This window comes from Mytilus trossulus, chromosome 9 (assembly GCF_036588685.1).
Source record: "Mytilus trossulus isolate FHL-02 chromosome 9, PNRI_Mtr1.1.1.hap1, whole genome shotgun sequence".
NCBI classification, from domain to species: Eukaryota; Metazoa; Mollusca; class Bivalvia; order Mytilida; family Mytilidae; genus Mytilus; species Mytilus trossulus.
The window spans coordinates 44,912,205-44,928,355 of record NC_086381.1 but is presented as its reverse complement, the minus strand read 5'-3'; the positions used below and the strand labels follow the sequence as shown (position 1 = coordinate 44,928,355).

The 16,151-nt window shown below is 31.2% G+C and overlaps 1 protein-coding gene across 1 annotated transcript; it reads left to right on the top strand.

Annotated features, from left to right (window-relative positions):
- The first annotated feature begins 294 nt into the window (after positions 1-294).
- Positions 295-13,488, top strand: LOC134684659 (uncharacterized). The gene is made up of 6 exons (XM_063543962.1): positions 295-333; positions 5,902-6,214; positions 7,232-7,297; positions 7,844-7,927; positions 11,677-11,814; positions 13,378-13,488. The coding sequence occupies exons 2-6, from the start codon at positions 5,933-5,935 to the stop codon at positions 13,486-13,488; spliced, it is 681 nt and encodes a 226-aa protein (XP_063400032.1). The 5' UTR covers positions 295-333; positions 5,902-5,932.
- Positions 13,489-16,151: the final 2,663 nt, after the last annotated feature.

The following is a 16,151-nucleotide window of genomic DNA, read 5'->3' as shown; positions in this document are numbered from 1 at the left end:
CAAGAACAAAATTAGGCGGAAGAAAAAAAAAATAATCAGAAGAAAAACAATAGGTCTTTCCACAGAAAAGTGGAAAGACCTAATAATAATAATAATAATAATAATAATAATAATAATAAAAATAATAATAATAGTAATAATAATAATAATAATGATAATAAATTCTGTATATCAATAGGGTAAACTCAGTTAGTAACAATAAACTAATCTTCCCTGAGGCCCTCAAAAGCATTGCACTAGAAAAACCCGGTTACGTAGCGATTTGAACAAATGTTATTTCAAAATGCTATCGATCAACCTTCCTCAGATAGTTAGAAAATCTGTCTTGTTCAGGTAAGACATGTTTTATATACTGTTATCCTGCAAAATTGAATGTTATTCCGATTGGAGTTAACATAATTCCGATTGATGTGTCCTACCATATTAATCTATTTTAAACAAAGGCTCATCAACAAATGATGCTACATAAACTGTGTAATTAAAGATTGCAGTTCTAAATGCGCTTCAAAATAAATATAAGTAACATACAAATCGCTTTCAAAATCAAATGTTATAATAAAAGACCTGCTCCGTAGTATTTCAGACAATATTGCACAAGCACTCCATATGTATTTTTAAAGATACCAGGCTAATCATCGTTGTGCCAAGTACTACTTACTTAAAGGTAATTTATACAACATGTACAATGTGGTAGCTTAGAGGTTTATAACACATTAACATTTTATAAACATAAAATTTTCAGAAAATGAACATATCTATGATATGTCATTTCAACACAAACAGTGCTGACTACTGGTCATTCACTCGAGAATGAAACGGTTATAAAAAGAGAAACAATATATATTGTCAGATATAGCTACTTTTTTTCTGGTCTTTCATGTACCATACACATGTGTAGCTATATATAGTATACAAGTCACACGTGTACCTAAGAATATCTTTTATTCGTTCTGTTTTCAGTCCTGAACCTTAATGTGAAAATAAATTCACAATATTTCTAAATAATTAGTTCAACATTCCGAATATTATTCATAGGAGGAAATAAAATGTTAACTAATTTTAAATGCTTTATAACACGTCTATTGCCAAATAAATATTATTATTAACGTGTGTGTTCTTCAATTTTTATCTCTTGTACTCATTTGGTACATTAACGTATTTGTTGATACAATTATTCTATTATAAGTTTTTCAAAATGAGAAAACATTACGCCTTTTTTTTATCACTAGCTCTATATCAAAATGGTTTGAAATCAATAGCTTTATATCAAAATGGTTTGAAAAGACTTGAACATTTTCTTTTTAACAAAATTGCATACAGTTTATTGTTAGAACTATTTATTTCTATGTTGCAACATTCCAGGAGCGCCTGCACATGGACAATATAATCCTCCTCTTGAAACGAGATTCCAGTGCTCGTATTTCCTGACACTCTTTACTTGACAGAGGATTATGCTCACTTGGACGTTTTCATATTACCTCCGGTTTTTGGTTGAGTTACTCTTGTCCAGTCTTTAATGATATGTGCAGTAAATTGTTGTTGTCTTGTTGTTGAAGTTTAGCCATGGTATTGTCTGGTGGTTTTTTTTAATGGGCTTATATTTTTTAATTGTCCCATTTGTAGCGATGTATCTTTTATAAATATATTACATATTCAATATAAAACAGCTAGGTTGAAAAACGTGCTACAGATAACAATTCTAAACATGCTAAAGATTTACACGTTTCAACTGATCATTTTCATATACTTTTTAAATAGTTTTTCGTCATGTTGTTTGAGGGGGAGACATTGAATACATTGTTATCAGCAGAAAAACTGCATAAAAAACAATAACAAATTACTAACGTCTCCTTCCAAAAGAAAATGTATAATGTTGTGCGTGTTCTTAGCAAAACGATGGTGATAATATTAACATTACAAAAAAATGTCCTGATAAATGATGAGGATAAAGAAGAATACAATTAAAACAGATTAATTATACACTATCACTTTCCTCTAAATTAAACAAAAGAACAGACCAGCAGGTTTTGTTGAAAATAGATTTTCCTTTTGGTATTCAAACTAATTATAAACGTATCAACATAATTGGTTTTTAAACTTATCCCAGATAAGGGTGGGATCAATTCTTTGTAATCGTGACTGATATCGATGGCGTCATGTCATACAGATTAGCGGTTTAATAAAGCCTTCGCAACCATGAATGATATCGGTTGTCATTGATTGTATTACTCATACAGTAAATGTTTGTACCTGTCCTAAGTCAGGTTAAATATTTCTCAGTGGTGTCCTGCCATGTTTGTTTGCATTTGTTTGTTAGATTTTTGGTCATGAATGTTTGTCTCTAATATTTAATTAACTGTGCATTTGTATTCAGATATCGCAAATATGTGTAAGTTTAGTTTCAAACAAAATAATATTTTATTCTTAAACAGGTTACAAACTATTAACGCCAGACGAAGAATACCCGAATCTGCGATTTTTTACAGTTGGCAAATTTTGAGTGATTATCAATAGAGATGCTATCGGTAATCGAAAGCAAAAGTATTTTCAAGTTTAGCTATGTATTATCTTTCGTATAAAAATTATTTCATTTTGGTTAGCGATGTCCTTCAGTGCAAAATATGTTAAAAACATGTAAAATTACCAATGTTTGTAATAAAATGCCTTTAACAGTAAAAAGTGGTCCTAAAAACTTTTTGATTTTATGAAAATTTATAAAATTGTAAAACAGTATTTTTAAATGATAGAGATTTTTTAATATAAAGTTTCCAGTAGGTTCAGACAACCAACTTTTCAAATTGATCCATATACGGGGGGGGGAGCCCTACTCCTTTAGAGTTTGCAAACATTTTGGAGCCAGTTCATTATTGAAAGCTGTATGGATATATACCATATTAATTAATGATTCATCCTCCAATCTAATTCGTGTTGCTATTTGAAATAATCTTTAATGCGCAAAATCTAAAAGAAAAAATGAAATAGAATTTAGATCCCTGTTGTTAAAATCGACCCTGTACATTTTGTCTCTCTACAATAAACTTTTCTCTATCAAAATTAAATCCCAAATATGCCTTTTTTGTATTGACCACTTTCCAAGTTTTTCAACCATCCATCATTGTTTCAGTCGAATTTCAATCATTTTTTTTCTAGTAATATAGTACTAGTATACTAGTCAACCACTAGTATACATTGATAGGGGATTATTAAAGGAACCAAAAGAGCAAATAAAAAGATAGGTCAAGGTGCTTGTTTTCGAGATATTAGCCATTAACATTTTGTCGGGAAAATGTTCTCTCTTGATTTTTCATAGCTTTATCATTGACAAGTTTAGGGGCTCAAAAACTATTAAAAAATAACAAGAATTTTATAAGACTTTTACAGATGGCCTATAATGAATGATACATGTAAAAAAATTATAAAAAGAAAAATGGGGGTCAATGGGCAAAATTTGCAAGTTGTTCGAAGTGAAGGACTCTGAATATTATTCCTATGCAATTCATATAGACCGACACATGTTTCTTTTACACTGTATATTCAAACTTTCCCAGATTCAAATGATGTAAAAAGATCACGCAAGGGTCAGCAGGAAACATTGACAAATTACACAATTGAAATAGTTTTAATTGTATTTTGATTAAACATCGATAGAGATGAAACAAAACAATGTATTTAATATAATACATATGAGATTATGGTTGTGTTTTGTTGTTTATTTTATATATAACAATAAACAAATCATGAATACTGTAAACCTAATAGTTGTGTGTTGTTTATCGTTTGCAATGACCCGAAATTATTTTAAAATAAATTTTCATTAAAGTATTGTAACATATAGCGATGACGTGTTATATGTTACTAAAAATCGACAAATTTCAATCCGTATTTGAAGCAAGAAGATCAAATGCATTTGTTTTGAAGTTATACTTTCATCTTGTTTATGGTAGAAACACCTTAGGTATTTCATCAGTGAAAATTTTTAAAAAAAAATCCTCTTCCCAAGAATGCCATTCTATTATTATAAGATAACTTCCATATAACTTCTAAATAACGATTTTATCCATGTACGATATCTGAATTAACGCATGAGCAATAATTCTGATTATTGATGATGATATCAAGAAAAGAGTATGTAAGCAGGAGAGAGCAGTCACGAGTGCAAATGAAAATGTTCCTAATTCGAAAAAAAGCATTTAAGGTGGTATGGGAGTCTAAAATAAAAATGATAGAATTTGTTCATACTTTGCCAAAATGTAGTATCTATTGATACATGTTGAAAAATATAATAAAAATGATAGGTCACCGCGCATTTTCTCAAGCTACAGGACGGGACAAAATAACACATTTTGTATAAATTATACAGGAAAAAACACCATTTTGTGATTAGAAACTAAACAAAATGATAGAATCGTTAAATACTTCAGAAAAGATAGCTTTCAGACACTGCTTTGAGAATATCAAAAGAAAAGACAGGTTCACCGTACGTTTTTTCTGGCTAAAATACAAAATATGAAAATTCCATGTAGAATCTTTCAGAAAATGCACTGTTGTAGAGTTACCTCCCCTTAATATGCTAATTTACACAAAAAAATTAAAACAACCAAAAATAATTAATATTTGCAAAAATATTAATATTTATAAGTTTTATCCTTATAAATTGGTTCTTATAAATGAAAATTCACATTAAATATCTGCATTCCTGCATTAAATTTTGCAAACTTGATGGAAAATCTGGACCTTTGGTTCTCTGTTTTTTACAATCCAAGATGGAGGAAGATACCCATACCACCTTAAGAAAAACAACGTGAAGAATGTTAAATGCACATTAAAAAGTAAAATAAAAAAAAATGATGAATTAAACTTGGTTTATAGCTAGTTAACCAATGACAGACTTCCTTAACAAACAATTGGTAAACTTACATTGTTTGATATAAAAAAAAAAAGTGGTATGATTTTTTTTTGCCAATGAGACAACTGTCCACAAGAGCCCAAAATGACACAGACATTAACAACTATAGGTCACCGTATGGCCTTCAACAATGAACAAAGCCCAAACCGCATAGGCAGCTATAAATGGCCCCGACATGACATTGTAAATAATAGTTTGTTATTGTTTTATTTTGGGTCTATTTTTGTGTTTTTGTTGTTCATGTTTTGTTTAATTTTTTTGTGTTCATGTTTTTCATGTTTTTAAGGGTTATTTTTGTTGTAGTTGGGGATGTGAGTATGTGTTGAAGATGGTTTAGTACTATATAAATATATAAATATTGGTTAATTTGTTTATATACATATATATATATATACAACTCGTCTAAACATCAACCCAACAATGTTAGATCTGTAAATTTGCTTTCGCAAATTTTTGGTTCTTCCCTCGCCGGGATTCGAACCCATGCTACTGTGATATCGTGACAGCAAATCGCCTGCACTGCAGCCGTCCCGCTATATATATATATATATATATATATATATATATATGGAGGTATGTTATGATTGACAATGAGACAACTATAAATCAATGAACAAAGGATAAGGCGGTAAACAACTGCAGTTTATTTGAGAATGAACAAAAGTAAACCGGATAGTTAGCAAAAAAGGATTGTAAGATGATATTCAACAGATAAAGCAATAAAAGAAAAACAGTTTTAACAAGCAGTAACCGACTACAGCAATCTCGTAGGGTTAACGAAGCAAACTTTCGTGGCTTTGACGAAGCAAATATATAGAATTTTATGCATATAAAGATATAGCGGAGTTAAACATGCTTGTGATCACTCAGGCTCCACCCCATTTGTTTTGTTTTGTTTTGTTTTTTATGTTGTTTTTTATGTTGTTTTTTTGTTGTTGCTTGTTTTGATAACTGTTCTTGAAGGTTTTTTTTGGTTTTTTTTAATCGTTTTACAGGTACACGTAACTTAATTTCAGTAACTAAAACATGAATGAACTGGTAATGACTGTAAGGAATACAGAAAACGAAGCCTACAGAGAATATCCAGTGAATAGATTGAGGCTTTTTGGTGGAATACACATAAGCATTGGTGTATTATCTATAATACTTGGTATTACTGCAATAATCATTGACATTATAACTATGAGTAAAGATTGCTACATTTATGAAAATGGCACTGAGTATTACGACAAATTTTGTGATGATTATTCGTTTGAGACACAATCATTCATATTTTTTGACATCTTATGTTTCCTGTTTTCTGGATGGGTAAGAAGAACTTACATCTATTTTTCAAGTTAAATTTTGTTATAGCAATATCAAATAAATCCTATACAGTTAGAAATATTCTTAAATGATAGAATTCAAATGAAATATAGCCAAGCAACAAAATTCACCTACCTCAAACCTCTAATAAACATCTCTAACAAAAAACATCAACACACACAGAAATTAAAACAACCTTCATAGTTCTAAAACACTTCAACTGTAAACTTAGAAAAGCGTATAAATATACCACCTCAATTTTGCCAGTGAAATTAAAGAAACATATGACTGGGTCCCGCTGTACAGTCTCCCGAATAAACAAAACAATTAAAAAAAAATACAGTTCGTTCCCACAATTTGAATTTATATATGTTGAAAACTGTATGTTGGCATTTTTATCTCATTGTGTTGTTTGTGCCGTTGTGTGATATCTATAAAACAAACTGTCTCACAATCACACAAGAATATTTTGAATGATTTGAGAATACATTCATACAGTATCGTTAAAAAAATATATCGCTCAGACGATATCTAGTAGTCAGCATTTCTGTGGTGACATGCATTATCATTTAGATGCCACTTGCTTAGTAGAAAACCATCAAATTCCAATATTCGGCCAAACCTACGCCATCCCGCGATTAAAACTAGCACGTTGCTACGGAATTATCGGTGAATTTTTTATACAGCGTTTTAATGACTCGGAGACAAATTAATCTGGTTAATCTGTCTTTCTTCGAAAAACTTGTGATCTAAAAAAAAAAAAAAAAAAAAAAAAAATCAATTTGGTGTGTCAGTCGAGAACAACACAGGATTCATAATATATAATATGCATGTAAGCGTTTGAACATGTGTTTAATATTTGCCAATGGACGCTACAAAATATACACATGAGTGTCGTTTGATTTAAACAATAATAATAACACGATTAATTAACCAATAAATCGATCAGACAGATATTTATAAGTTCAAATTTGTTTTTTTTTAAATCGGGATATTAACTTTTCTCTCTTTCGTTAACAGTTTATATTGACTGGATGCTTTCCATTTTGCATGACCCAAAAACGTCAAAGTAGTTGGAGGTGTTTGGTAAGCAATATTATATATCATTACATAAAATTCCACCAAATTGTTGATTAAAAAAAAAAGATGTTGTATGATTGCCAATGAGACAACTCTCCAACAAAAATAAATGACTTAGCAGTAACACTATTTATTGCAGATTGTGTACTTCGCTTGACCATCTGTTGACTTCATTCAAAACTTCTCGTCATTTGTCTATGGTCAAAGAACTTTGAATGAGTTCACTACTTATTTGTTGTATGTGTTACTGTTGATTATATCTCATTCATTTTCCATCCCACCCCTAAAACAAAATAATGAAAAAGACATTTCAATTAACTCACATTCAAAGCGTTGGACATTTGAGAATATATCCCATTCTGACAAATAACGTTTTGTCAGATTGACTTTAAACATGTTAAAGATTCGTTTCAAAACAAAAATTTCTTAGTATTAAGTGTTCACGGAATAGTTCACTTTTCGAATTTGTCATTTCTTTTCATCATTTTATATGCTATATTAGTTTTATACATAATAATAGCAAAATACATAAAGTTAACTTTTTCATTTCAGAAAAAAGCGTTTATGGTGTGTAGTATTGTCGGAGCATCTACATTTGTACCAACCGTATTTAGTTTTGGAGTGATCGGAACTTCAGTAAGTTTCTTGATGTACATGTAAAGTGTCTCGTCATTAGCTACCAAACTAAATGGAACTCAGTATTGAGGGGTACTCAACTCACTTACTAAAATTGGTTTGGTTCTTTTATTTATTTTCATAAAATTTTGCAAAAAAACTTCCTTTGACATATTGAGCAACATATACAAAGTTCAAGTAAGTTGAATCACACAATTTACAGGAATAACTTCATTGTATATATAAGCAGTTTGACAAACATTAATTTTCAATATTGAGAATCCAAATTTTTCTTGACTAATACATGTAATAGAAAGTGAAAAAAACTTTTAGCTGTCTTTCATAATTATCAAGTAATGATAACATTTAATAACAACAGGGTGTCCTGATTTAATATGCAAACTATTTGTACTTTGTCTTGCTTTTTGAAGGAAGTTTTTCTTTTTTTTTTATCTTTTTTTTTAATTTATCTCTCAAAAATGCAATTTGGTTATTCATACACTCGAATAAAGAAATCACTACCATTTTAATAAATTTGTTAGTTTTGAGTTTACTTTAGCGCCAGGCCAACTTTAAAAAATACATAAAACTTTTTAGATAGTCCGTAACTTTATTTTCGGATGAGGGTAACTTTGTCTTAAAGTTTTTAAGATTATTGTAAGAACATACAACTGATAACACCTTACCAAACACAAATCCATTTAATATGATTTTTATGGTTAGAAAATACATAAAATCATGAAAATAACACCATTACAAACTCAATTCCAATTTAATATGCTTTTACGTGCCTATAAATAAAAGAAATCTATTTGATTTTTTAGAAAATTTCCTGTAATAATATAAACTTTATAAAATACGTCACTTTTTGTGACGTTCATCCATTCTTATGACGCACAGTAAATATTTCGTTAACGGTGTCCTTGTGTGCTGTTGTTAGTTCATTGAAGGTGTCCATTGTTATTCTACAGTCTACATGTTGTAATGTACTATTATTTTATTTTTTTGTTTATTTCTCTGTGCTAAGTCCACGAATATTGATTCTTTGAAAGTAACGGCTGGGACTATTCTTCTATCATACATTATTTTCCAAGGTTAACGTGACAGTACACAAATTGCACCTATTTTGACATTTTTTTCACCTACGTTTTTTTATGATCAAGAAAAAAATGTCCATACTGTGTTTATTTTGTAGCCCTATCCTTCTTTATTGTATAGGTACATCAATTTAAATTTTAATCCATATTGAGTCATACAAAAATGGGTTTGAATCAACCTTCAAAATATCCATGATTCTGTAATGAGGAGTACCCAAATTGCATCCATGCTTAAATTCACATCGTCAAAAGTGTAATAACCGAGCTTTTGTTTAATTTCTTCAAATATTTTGAACAATTGCATATTTGTCCATGCTTACTCTCCATATTTTACAAAATGGATACTTATAATGTATTGTATTTGCTAATTTTTAAAAGATGACGTTTTGATGACGTCGCATTGTGACGTTTTCGTACATTTTGCTTTTTCAGTAAACAGTCCATCTGTTGATAAATACTGTGAACGTTTTGTGTATATCTAAATATGTTCACCTATGTTGAAAGACGTGCATAGTATCAAATCATAAAAATACAAATTGTTTAGTCTCTAGGAAATCTTGTAAGATTTTTGTTGCTATTTTTTTCTAAAAAGGTGCAATTTGGGTATTCGGTGCAATTTGGGTACCCTTACGTTACGGTCATCATGTTAAAGATATGGACTTCGATCTTTTGATTTCACGAAAAATGTTATGAACAAATTGTTTTCAAGTTACGGATATCCTAGGTATTTTATCAAATCGTGCTGTGATCGTTCATTTTGTAGTATTTAATCATCGTTTAGGTTTGGGAGTTTCCCTAAAAGATTGATGCACAATTTTAAATACTGAACATTTGTGTTGTATTCATGGTATCATTATTATATAGGAGAGGAGTTTTTTTAGCTACGCCAGGCGGCTCCTTACCAACAGCCGTTTGATCGAAGTGAATATTCAGTGAAGTAGTAAATAGATAGTTTTTGAACCGCGCCTGACTTTGATAAAATAAAGAATCTAATGGTTGCCTCGATTTATTTTTAGGTTATCAAATAACTCAAATAATTATGATACGTATACTCCTTAAGTATCTTTCGCTTATTTTTTAAACTGGTTTCTCACGTTAATTTTTAATTTTAGGTTATTATTTAAACCGAAATTTCTTTTAAACAAAATGAATCATCCTACTAACAGGTATGCACGTATCATTTATCGTTGAATTGCTATGTGTCATAGCATACATCGCATACATAACATAACTACAATCCGGTGCCCTCTACCCCGAATGTGACCCTACCGAATAAGACTTATTACGCGGTTTGTACTCAAATGAGCAACACGATCGGTATCACTAGTGGGACAGAATCTGCTTATACTTCCGCAGCACCTAAGATTAATCCCGTTTTCTTTGTGGAGTTCGTTATGCTCAGTCTTTTGGTTTCTATGTGGTGTTTAATGTACTCCTGTTTGTCAGTTTGTCTTTTCAATTTTTTAGCCATTGCGTTGTTAGTTTATAATCGACTTATCATAAGTTTGAATCTCCCTTTTGTATCCTTTGCCTCTGTTTTCATACTTTGGAATAGCATATATTTGCTGAATTGTAAATGTGTCTGTCCTTGTTCCTTGATTACAATGTATATGATGAGTTTTAGAGTTCCTCCAAACTACTATTCCACATTTCAATGTATCCTGGGCTTCTGATGACTGTGTCTTTTTTGGTACTGTTGATATTTTATTTCGCTGTACTAGACATATATATTTGTCTTTTCAAATAATGGTTAATAACAAATAAAGATATTTCATAAGATGCGTACTTTTCTGGTTCATTGATTATCTTCGGATTTCGCGAGGGATTTCGCTATGTACGAGTCTATTTGTTTGTTTTTAAATCTTTTTATTGAGTTGTATATGTTCGTTTTCCATTTTATCAATTAATTGATTGGTGCGATTTTTATTAAAATTACTTATAAATTTGTATACTGTACCCGTGCCTGAGTAAGGTGTACTTGGTAGACCCTTAATCTGTAAAAATTCCTGAATATTTTCTTTTTATTTCGATTATTCGTGGTTCGACATTATAGGACATGCAATGCATTTAGTATATTTGGCCAAGTTAATGTCAAAATGATTGTACAGTAAATGAACACGTCAATAAAATTTTCCAACAAAAAGATAATGAATTTATACAAATGTTAACTGTGACAATGGCTATTTAAATATTCAGTGAGGTAACACTATGTATAAAAAAATAGCTTATATGTTTAAATTGTTTAAAATTGGGGTTCCTTTATTTTTTGGACAGTCTTAATCACTTTTGCGTGACAGTTTTGAACGATTTACTCGGATTGCCAGTATTCTTATGAAAACGTGTTGGTTCAAAGGTCGTTGTATTCATTTATTCTTTATAATATATGCATAAAGAATGTTTTTGTTTCCAAAACAGAAAAAATTGAGCAAATACACCCCGGATACAAGCATATAACATAAATAATCAAAGAAGAAAAATGACAAACCCTTTATATTTGTATATTAATTAGAGGAGGTATTGAATATCAGTCATTTAGACAGCAAAATAACGACTGGAATAAATAGACACCAAGAGGCCAAATTCATTTCGGTGATAGCATATAGTTCCTTTAACTGCTGATGGTTTAAATGATAGTAGCAATAGTTATAAAATACATTTATTTTTATCCTTTAGAGAGCAAACTTTGAAGGACAAAGAACTGGTGCTATAGCCTTGTCGTACTGCTTTGCAGTGTTGGGTTTTGTTGAATTTGTAATAGCAATAGCCGCAGCATCCTTCTGTTGTTGCTGTACACCATGGGAAAAGACTGATGTAGGTTAACTTAGTAGTACCTAAAACAGTAAGAAGATAACCGTTTGATTTTCTTCAAATGTTGGTAGACAGGAGGATTTCCTAACATGAATATTCTGAAGTCCTAAACAATACAAACACTATTGTGTATACAATTTGAAAAAAAATGTTTGTGTGGTAAGACAGGACTTGCCAAAAAGATAAACTCTCATCAAAGCTCCTTTTTGAGAACATGAAATCATCGTCCTGATTTCCAGTTACACATTATATGATAAAGATTTGAAAAATCAAATCAAATGTGGTACATGTTAAAAATTTATCTTGAAGTTATTGCAAATCTTGCTTTCCATGTATATATATTTTAATAAAGGTTAGACCGTTGTTTTTTCCCGTTTGAATAGTTTTACACTAGTAATTTTGGGGTCCTTTATAGCTTGTTGTTCGGTGTGAGTCAAGGATTTGGGTTGAATACCGTACATTTACCTATATTGGTTTACTTTTATAAATTGTTATTTGGATGGAGAGTTGTCTCATAGGCACTCACACCAAATCTTCCTATATCTATATAACAACATCATGCATTTTTTTTCTGTGATTTACACTAATTGTTGGCGAATTTAAGACAAATTAGATAAGATTTTTCTCAATTTTATTTATAGTGCGCAATTCGGTAGGGACCTTATTTAACGTATAAACAGATCTGTGTTTTTGTTTGTTTCAAAAACAGCAGAATGAAATTTGGAAAAAAATATTGCAATATTACTTAGCAGTACAAAAAATCAACTGTAAATTCAAGAATCGATTGGGGTATTATTTTATCATTGATTATTGGTTGTTAATGTGCAAATTTTACATGCATGTTAAGGACAACAACAAATCAAAAATAAATATAATACTAGGAAATGAACAGGGGAAATTTGAAGTGTCACTTGAACATGGACAGGCTGAGGAATTCGACTTACAATAGATCACATAAGTAGCCCCAAAGATTTGTTGCAAGTGTTCTTAAGCGTTTTGGCTATAATCTTCAAAAGTACACTAGATAAAGAAAGACAGTAATATGATAGACATAATTGATGATGGAAACGAGGAAAGTGTCAAAGACTTCTACAGTTTCTGACATGCCAGCCTCAGATCTCAATTAAACTGATCGAAAGATAATGTCTTCATCATATGAAAATAAACCACAATCTCTCCCGTTAGTTTGGTATCATGCCTTCATAATTTATACGAGAACAGAATGACCCGTTCTTTGCCAAAGATCTTCATACGTAATTTCGATAATCCCTGATAAAAGGACCTTTACCACTAGGATCATCTTACTTTTTCTCCCATCTTGCTAAACAAATGTAGATTAACGTTGTCTACCTTATCCTAAATAACGCAACTGGTTAAATATACTTTGCAGTACATTAAAACAATATACATGTATGTCCAAGGTAGAATGTAAACTTCCGTATAGATTAAGAAACTAAATTTATATTTAGTAAATGTCTTTAATTCAATAACAGGGGAGTTTAGTGTACGCCTAAATAATGGTATTGTTCATTTGCATATACCTGTACATTATTTTTCTGTTTACAGAGGTCAGAAGTATATATCAATTCTGGACAGCACACACATATAGTAGGAATGCCAAATACAAGATATAATCAATCGGAACATGGACAGGACGGATTTACAATGCGTAGTTGAATTTATCCTCCTGGAGACATGACGAAACAATATCAAGTTTCCAAATCTCACTTTGCAGGAGCTGAACCAGTTCAACAGGTCAACAGGCAATCACTACCACCATATACGATCTGAAATTATAATCGTTTACTTAGCTTTTGCTTTTTATGTATCATGTATATCTTAAATGTTTTTTTTCTATAATCCAATCTTTCTATTTTTGAAAAATATTTTTTGAAAATGAAGTTGAAGTCGACATTTTACAAAAACATTTTTTTTTTTCGATTTCGTAATCTCTTGGGCAATTTATATATCATAGATAATGTCTAAAATATAACACTCCACATTCAACCTATCAAGGCGTGGATCAGTTTGAAAAAAACACTTAAAACTAGTCTTCCAGTAAGCGGCAACCTTCAAGTGGTTGACTATCCTACCACATGATATGATTATGTCTATAAAATGTTCACTGCGCTTGTGTGTACACAACATTGTAATAATGTAGTAACTGCAATTTTCCTTGAAAAGTGTCCGTTGAGGATTTGTCTATATCTTTCGAGTTGATGAAGATAAAAAAGTGAACTAAGAATATAATTTCGCATTGGATAATGACCGTATCAATACATTCATTGCATCTCAAATATTCTAAATTTAACACTTTTAAACAAATTTTAAAAATAAATTAAGATATGAAGGCGCTGTCCATGTGACAGGAGCTAATAATGGTTTATGGTAATCCCTCCTCTCCAAACCGAATTATCTCAATTTCAAGATATAACGAATTAATGGAACGAATTGATGAACCACATACAACAAAAAAACGCTGGCCAGTTGGAAGGGTCGAAATTGGCGTCGGGGAGGGTGTCATCAACATAGGATCTATGCTACAGACGTGCAGTTGGGGTTTTTAGAACACCACCATTCATAAATTGAGGTCATGTTGAAATTGGGGCCTCGGTGGGTGGCCAAATGGTCTTAACAGTCACATGAATGTATACCTAGCCTGTTCACACTGAGGTTGTGTGTCCCATACAGCACGTGGAAGGTGGGTTCGACTCTAGCTGCAATTGACTAGGATTTTCAGTTTTCTTACCGGAGGTCGGATGTTCACTCCATGTATTCCGGCTTCTTTAACCAATAAAAGCTGAATGCAATGAAAACCCGCTGCATTTTTATGACCTGTTCAAAGTTCATTGGTTGTCGTTTGTTGGTGTGGTTCATAGGTGTTTCGTGTTTCTTGCTTTTTTATATGGATTATTCCGTTGGTTTTCTTGTTTGCATTGTTTTATACTTGTCATTTTGGGGGCCTTTATAGCTTACTGTACGGTGTGAGCCTAATCTTGGTATTGAAGACCGTTCTTTCTTTGACAAATAATTGTTAACGTTTTATACATTGTGTCTTGTATAGAGAATTGTTTCATTTGCAACCATACCACATCTTCTTATTTACCATAGCGGTGAAAGTTGCGTCAAACACCAATCAATCAATCAATCAGTCTGTGAAAATCTTACCATGAAACACAATTCATAGCTAATTCATCACCCATTCATTTATTTCTCAGCTAACACATACAACAATCTGGAGATCTATGATTTATAAAGATAAAACATCCTACATACAGATATGTAATTGAACGATGAAAATAAATGATCCATTGACATTTAAAATTGGTGAAATTGGTGAAATTTGTGAAATTGGTGAAATTGGTGAAATTGCAACCCATTGATTATTTGACATATCAACAAAAGAATTCATTACAGCAGCACGTCTTTGTATACCTTCATAATGAAAATGTGGTCACGATCAATGTTGTTATAGCCCTATAAAATTATCAAAAGAAGCATTACATTTTTATTATTACAAGTTCATGCTACAACCATGAAATTAACTAAGGGTGGTGAAGGGTTATTTTCGTGCAACGTGTTTTGCAATTTTTATTTCACGTGCAGTCGTAAAAAAAGGTTCGTTTTTCACCATGTTTAGTGAAATCGATAAAAAGATCAACGTGCAAGACATTTTTAATTAGATATAGGAAGATTTGGTGTGAGTGCCAATGAGACAACTCTCCATCCAAATAACAATTTAAAAAGTAAACCATTATAGGTTAGAGTACGGCCTTCAACACGGAGCCTTGGCTCACACCGAACAACAAGCTATAAGGGGCCCCAAAATTACTAGTGTAAAACCATTCCAACGGGAAAACCAAAGGTCTAATCTATATAAACAAAACGAGAAACGAGAAACACAACAACTGTACAGCAGATTCCTGACTTAGGACAGGTGCAAACATTTGCAGCGGGATTAAACTTTTTAATGGATCCAAACCTTCTCCCTTTTTCTGAAACAATAGCATAACATCACAACATAGAAAAACATACAATAAAATATCAATTGGCAGACTTAACTCAATCAAAAAATGTATGATTACACAATGAATTGTTCGTTTATCGTGAAATGGCAATATTATTTCGCGTTCTGCCGTGTAGATACACCCCCCCCCCTTTTACGCCCATCTCAAATTATAACACGCTTTTCGTTTGTTTTTCAGTGCATTAGTTTAGCAGTGTCACAGATAGCATGTGTAGTCCTGGCTTCTGTATTTCATACGGAAATTATTCTTGATACGGGGGTGCCTAGCGATTGTTGTCTATTGTGTTTTAAGTGAACATGTATAAATTCCCTG